Raw genomic sequence first — 7,210 nt, forward strand, 5'->3', positions numbered from 1 at the left:
TTGTCTGAAGGATCTAGAACACCTTACTCCAGCATGTGACTCTGCTGACAACAGCAGCTCTAGCTTGGCAGCTCAGAGAATGTGCTTTACTGGCTTATTCTACAAGACTCATGAGCAATTAGTATTGCACTTTAATTAACAAAATATACATGCTGTGACCACTGTGTCTTCAGATTCCTCACCCACTACCTCTCCATACTTTGGGGATTGCATCTCCTCTTGCGGGACACTGGACAATGTTTGTGCACTACCGAGACTGCCTAAAGCACCTTTCTCTCCACAAGGAAGGTTACATGCTCTCCAGCACCTTCTTGTCAGATGACAAACTGAGGTTTCTTTCTTCTGCGCCCTCAGAAACCTCAATCTCCTCTCCTGCAGCAGAATAAAACAGTCCTGTTTCAGGTCAGCCCATAGCACAACAGGAAGGGCAGCATCTCCAGCAGATATGTACCAGTACAAAGGAGATGGAAGAAAAGCAGGAGATAGAAGACATCATGACTGAAGGATACACAGCAACAAGTAAGGGAGTTGGGTAAATTGCAGAATGTTGTATCTGACAATAGAAAACGTATCTCAAGCTGCAAGTCTGATGTTCAGCTCCCACTTCTAGTGTTATTTTTTCTGAACAAAATTGCAGTTAATTAGCCTGCTAAAATCCAACTCTGTTCAAACTGTCTGGCCTAAGTAGGCGCTACTTATTCTCCCACCAAGTATGCTTCATCAGCAGCGTTAGACAAGTAATGCAGTAAAGACACTTGCTGGTAATTTGGCACAGTTTGAAAACACAGCGATGACAGTGTTACAGCTAACATGACTCAGTGATAGGGAACTGATTCTAAAGAAAGAGTTGCAGGTTTCTTTCTTTTTCTTCCCTTCAAGAAGAAAGACCTTATAAAAAAACCTAATGCTTCCTCTGAAACCTTCTGCTCCTGCTCTTTTTAGGTCAGATACCAGCCTCTGAAATTTTCAGGTACTTTCTTGTGAAAGAATCCGTATTAGAAATTTCTAAGACACACAGTTAAGATAAATTCCTTCCTTACTCCCCCCCAAATTCTTTCAAATGCTGCAACTTTCCAAGGTTAATACTGATCTGAAACAAGGGTCCAAGAATGACAGCGAGAGAAGTGAAACAAGAGGTGTATGTCTAAATTGACAACTAGGACTCATGCCCCACGGCACCTCCTCCTCGGATGGAGAGGGCACAGCGCCCTCCCCCTCATCTTCTGTCTAAGGTCACTGGTTTATCCTCCTCTTCCAGCTCCACAAGAACTGATTGAACATGCATTGCGCTTGAGGTCAGAGTTCCAGCAAACAAAACCTTGACAGCATGTTTAAAAAACAAAAGCAGTTCACCCTTCCTTACTCACTAAGACCTGTCACAGCAGGGTCCCACTGTGCTCTCCAGGGAAAGCTGTGAGGACTGACGCAAGAGCGGGCCTGTGGTGGGATCGACCATCGAGGAGGTTGGGAAGAGCTTGTACCAGCCGATCGCTAACGTTGACAAATCCAGTTCTTCCAGAAGGACCCTGGCGACTCCCATGAAGTGCTTGCGCTCCATGCGTCCATAGTTTCCCCAGACTATCACCTTAGGAACAAGATGAGGGAGCACTGTTAATCCTCTAACTCACACACTTGCTTGGGAAACACAAGTCTGATCAATCCTTCTTTCTACTCATCCCACTTCCCAGGGCTTTACTACAGTCTGAGAAAAGTAGAAAAAGTTTACACTACCAACAGGTGACATGAAGCTCTGGCTGATGATTTCACATTTTTTTCCTAAGCATAATTTTACAAATCCTAATGTTATGAGAATTTTTTTTCCCCCCACAGAAAAGAGGTGAATGCAGGTATGGATGAGACATCATTCTGCTGCTCTACCTGCTGGGCAGGGCCAGCATGTGCACAAAGTATCCCCAGAGCTGCAGCTCCAACACCTGCAGGTAAAACCTGGTCCTGGCACAGTAACAAGCCTTGGACACAACAAAAGGTGGCCCAGGGGAAAAGGGCAGGAAGGGCTCCTGACCTGGAAAAATAAACCAACAAAAAAAAAAAAAAAAAAAAAAGGTGGGTAATAGCTTGGGTCAAGAGCCAGCAGTTTGAGGAAAAGAGCACGTCTGAACTTCTGTGCTCAGAGGTCATGACACAGGGCAGATGGTGACATGGCATGACTACTCACCTGGAGAAAGGGCAGGGGCTGAGCACTGGCAAGCAGGACAGGTGACACAAGTGGCACATATGGAGTGGCATGCAGGGGAAGCAGAACAGACTGCTGAGAAAGGCTTGAAGATGCAGAGGAGGAAGGTCTAATGAAAGAGAGCTGGCAGACGAGCAGGGAAAGCTGAATCACACTTACGACATGATGGAGGACCAGTGGGTGGAACAACAGATGTAGCGAGGGTCATGGGCTTAGGCATGCTGGAGGTCTGCACGTGACCAAGTGGCCCTATGTGGCTCAAGACAAAGGTGACGACTGACTCCAGAGTGAGTCCGTGTTCTGAAGAGGAGAGGATGAGTACAATGGGTTATGATGGTGACTAGTGCTCTCTGGCTAATCCTGACAGCTTCTTTCCCTGGGCTCCAAACAACCAGAACATTACAATTTTCTGTAAAATGAGGTAGAAGAAACAACGAATGTCAATTAAAAGACAAAAATTAACACTCTAGGTCAGCATGAGATGGAGCAAGCCACTGCAGAAAGTTTGTCTGGTGGTATGGCCATTGGCAGAGAGCCAAGCTCCTCATTTTATTCTCTTTGAATAAGTGCCTTTCCTGGCAGCAAGGCAGCAGGTAAGGAAACCCATGCAAGGCAAAAGCAGACCAAGCCAGGTTGTACCCCATTTCCATCAGAAATGTGCTGTCTCATTGAAACAGGGGAAAATGCTTCTAATCAAGGTAAATGAGGAAGAGTTCACTAATGAGAAGGATCTAGTAAGTTACCTGGCAATTCATATGCCAGTTGAGATAAGCAACAGAAACTCGCTCATTAATTACATCAGTATTACCAGTGGATTTTAGCCAGGAGGCTTTATTGGATGGAAATTATTTAGGTATGAATTAACAATGCAAATCACTCTTTGCTCTGGAAACACAGGTGCAGAACTGAAAGTATGAGTATGGCAGAAAGTGTACAGCAGTAAAAGAAAAGGTAGAAAAAGGTAGGATATGTGATTGGGTGATGGCCAAAGCAGAATGCTCTGAATACATATAAACACAGAAGATAACTATGCTGCAAGACTGTTTAGCATCTATAGGTACTACCTATCGTCTAACTGGGCAGGAAAAAAGAATTAAAAAAATTAAAATCAACCTTTTCCTGGTAGACACTCATGTAACCTGGCAGGGTGTCAAATAATAATCAGTTTAAGTATGAAAAAAAGCTTTTCCCTTCCATTTGTTACATTCAGAGTGAGTGCATTTGGTTCAATGAAAACACCGCCTTTTTCTTGTTTATGTTACTTATCCAGATCCCTTGACAGATTTAATATCTTCCAGCAGAGGTGGAAGAGAGAGATGGGCAGACTTGAGACTTCATCTTACCTGTAATACTTTGCCCTGGGGGCTCTCAGCAAACAGTAACACCTGATTGTACAAAGGGTCTAACGATTTGCGAGCCACTTTTGTCTTCTTTTTCGCAATGCACACGCCATTCTCTAGCAGGTAAGCTTTGATGTAAGCAGCTGGAAGAAATAAATATGGTCAAATATGAAAAACATCTTCATGCTGACTTTAGAAGACAGAGTGCCGTGTCTCAGGCATTTCTAAAGAAGGCATTTACAGCAGGGAAAAGATTTGCTCAACCAGCCTTATTTTCAATGCCGCATACAGACTGCTTAATCCTGCAGAAGCCAAGTGGAATTAAGATTTTTCCTATTCACAAGCATTGCAGGAGGCTGGGGCTCAGTGAATTACTTTAGGAGGTCAAAGCATACTACCTGGCAGTGTTTTGGAGCCGGGTTTTGGTGTCAGTCCTCGAGCCTGAATGATATCCACTTCTAGCTGCCCATTTCGCTCTTGCAAGCCAATTTCCACATCCCCTAAACCAAAATGTCAAAATAGACAGAAAACTTTCAAAACAATACATCTGCGGGCTACTAAAATGTTAAAAAAACCTCACAACCCTCCTGTCATGCCTGCTACAGGTTGTAACAAACTGTAGGCCCTGAGTGTCTGGTCTCCTCCTGCATTACTCTGGAGCAGCTCTGCAGTGATTCAAGGCCACATTTTCAAAAGCCATTTCTAACATGGCTTTGGAGACTCAGTCTCACACTCTTCAGGGCAGACAGCCTCTCACCTCTCCCAAACTGGAGCACCTAGAGTTGCAGGCTGCTTTGGAAAATGCAATTATAGTGGACCATAAGAAAATCTTTACAGAGCCCAGTAGGCCTTAGAGAGCAAGAAAAACATGAAGATGCACATGATGCATTTTCAGGATTTTAGCTGTGTTTTACTTAGTCTGTGCCTTTCAGGTCTGATGGAAGAAAGTAAAAAGCTGATGCTCTCCTAACTAATACCACATTCACAGCAATCAGCAAAACCTTTCAGCCAAGCTTACTTGATTTAACACAGAAACAGTGGGGGAGTAGTAGAGCAGCAGATTCTGGACACGTTATTAGGTGACTTGTAGGAGGGGTCTGTTCAAGATTAAATTAAAACCACCTAACACCTTTCTGTGCCTTACCCATTGAGGTGGTAGCCAAGGTTTGACGCCCAACAAATTGTGCAGGGCCCATGCTCCCCAGGAAGTCACTGAACTGCCCAGCAGATGCCAGATGGACTCCACTGAAATTCAAGCTGCAAAAGAAATGGATATTAGCAAGTGGTTAATTTGCATTTTAAAGCAACTCAAGAACCAGATGTAATATATCTTTTAAATGAATGACATCTACAGAAGCCTTTTTCCCTTGCAAAACTCACTGATTTCCAGGCAGTTTAGTTACACAGAATCCATTTAAAATCCCTTTCTTTGTACAAAAAACCCCAGTAATGGTTGCAGTCACCAGGTGGTTAATACTTGTTTAACTATAACTAATTGTCCATAAGGGAAAAATCTCTGCCATCTCAGGCTCATATGCAACCTGTCAACTGTTCCAGGTAGCATTATAATCTATGCAGCCTCCTGGCATAGCTCATAGGATCTCTCTTGGTAGCTGTCCCTTCCCGATCCTCATTTCTGGGGAGGAAATAATCTAGAGCAGCAGTTAAAAGTGAGATGAGGGCTGCTGATGTAAATTCCCTTGGGATTCAATTCCCTGTTTATTTCTCACATATGCACAGAGCAATGCATCTCCTTCCTGACCAGAGGGCCCCATTTCCTACTGCTCAACACAGAAGTATTGATCACATCAACTTTTCATACCTGCTTCCATGACTGGGCCTGAAGCAATCACAAAGAAGACCTGAACACTGGTCTTTAGCAAGGCTAAAAGGACAACAGCCTCAAACACCACCACAGTCACTGCAGCAAAACAAAAGCTGTCAGGGGGACACAGCCCCCAAATCCATTCACCAGGCACCCAAGTCTGGTCTATGGCATGGCTACAGGTGCTGGTCACTGCAATGGACATGGGTGAAGTAACACAAAAGGGTCAAACCTTGTGGTACATCAATACAAACCAAGATTTACCCCGATTTACACAGCTGTTTCAGAAGTGGTGGGAAAACTTGGTGCGAATGGTAAGGAGAAGGCTTCAGGCCACTATTCGACACCTACATTTGTCCTGCAGGCATCTGCCAAACCATGACACAGCCACTGAAACACACGTCAGGAGCTTTGTGCCGGGGTACCCACGCTACCACGCCGGGTTTTGCACTGCCTCCAGGGAAGCTGCTGCACGCCAAAATCAAGCATGATTACAAACCTCCTGCACTTTGCCAAACATCCTTGGAGGGGGACAATTACCCACGTAATGACACAGCTCCCTGCTGCCCCAAATTCATTTCTTAGAAAGGATGCTATGAGGGGGCTGCATGTTCAGTACGAGCAAAGTCGGAGAGGAACCCTGCCTGTGCGGCGGGCTGGGGGCCGCAGGCTCTCACATGCCTGAGTCAGCCACAAAGATTCATTGATCCCCCCAAACAAGCCAGTTATATTTAAAAGACATTTAAAAAACCAATTTTTTTTAAACCACATCCAGCCAGAAGAGTGTTAATTTCAGGCTGGGATTTCATTTCTCATTAGCTATTTGCAGACCTGGTCTCAGCCCCATGAGAATATTTATTTATTCATATGAGGAATGAGGAAGCCAGCACACAAACCTCAGCATCTCACCACGCATGGGACTGAAGAGATGTGTCACTAGCACATGTCCTTGTGACAGGTTCGTGGGGTGGCTCAGCTCAGTGTCACAGGCACACAGAATTAAATGGCCAGACTTTTCCACATGGCACTGCACCTCCCCTCTGCGCTGAGCCGGCTCTTTGAGAAACCTGGTTATCACTGCTGCACAGGGAGCTGCTGAGCCCTCAGCACTGAAAAACCTGCCCTTGAGCTCTTTACAAATGTCACCTTTGTGAAAAGGGATGAGGGTGACTGGGCATCCTGGAAGACAGGCTTGGGAAGAGCTCTACACATGGTGGATTTTCCCTGGTTTGGTGTTTTTTCACCCTACACAAACACTCCACGTGATATTTTGAGATACAACAGAAACAGTGGGATTTGTCATTGGCATTAATTACATAGAAAGCTTAAGTCCTTTCTTAGTTTCCAGTGTCACCAAATCCTCAGAAGCCACCGTCCCTCCTAGGGCAGAGGGGGCATGGGGCCACTCTCTGCTCCCTGTGGGTACGTGAATCCTGCCCCATCACCCAGACAGTGTCTGCTGGACCCCACGGGGCAGCCCCCTACGGGGAGAAGCACCCGAGCACAGGACCAGGGCAGAGATGCTGGATGTGCAGCAAGGCTGCCGAGGACAGACTGTGCACAGACATCCCTGAGGGCTGGTAACTCTGCAGGGACAGGGACATGTGATGGGGAAAGCAGGGGAAGGGGGAGCCCAGAGCCAGATGGGCTTTATCAGGCTCACACTCTGCCCATACAAGGAGGGAAGAAGTGGGTCCTATTCCATGGGAGGACCAGCAAGACTCCTCAAGCCTGCTGGCTCAGGCATTTTGAGCTGCCCATAGTCAAAAAAGGATGAAAACTAGTGCTTAGAGAACCCAAAATAGTTCCAGAAAACAGAGACCTGACAGAGAAAGACATAAGATTCAGCAG

The 7,210-nt window shown here is 45.7% G+C and overlaps 1 protein-coding gene across 1 annotated transcript in view; it reads right to left on the reverse strand.

Moving 5' to 3' along the window:
* Nucleotides 1-469: 469 nt before the first annotated feature.
* RIMS4 (regulating synaptic membrane exocytosis 4) overlaps nucleotides 470-7,210 on the reverse strand; it is a gene marked incomplete at its 5' end in the record, with an annotated part of 17,103 nt that continues 10,362 nt past the window's right edge. Inside the window, 4 exons of the mRNA XM_010177842.2 lie at nucleotides 470-1,585; nucleotides 3,538-3,677; nucleotides 3,933-4,034; nucleotides 4,679-4,791. Coding sequence (XP_010176144.2) covers nucleotides 1,367-1,585; nucleotides 3,538-3,677; nucleotides 3,933-4,034; nucleotides 4,679-4,791 — 574 coding nt within the window. The remainder of the gene's footprint in view (nucleotides 1,586-3,537; nucleotides 3,678-3,932; nucleotides 4,035-4,678; nucleotides 4,792-7,210) is intronic.

This window comes from Antrostomus carolinensis, unplaced genomic scaffold, assembly GCF_000700745.2.
Source record: "Antrostomus carolinensis isolate BGI_N321 unplaced genomic scaffold, ASM70074v2 scaffold19131, whole genome shotgun sequence".
In the NCBI taxonomy this organism is placed as follows: domain Eukaryota; kingdom Metazoa; phylum Chordata; class Aves; order Caprimulgiformes; family Caprimulgidae; genus Antrostomus; species Antrostomus carolinensis.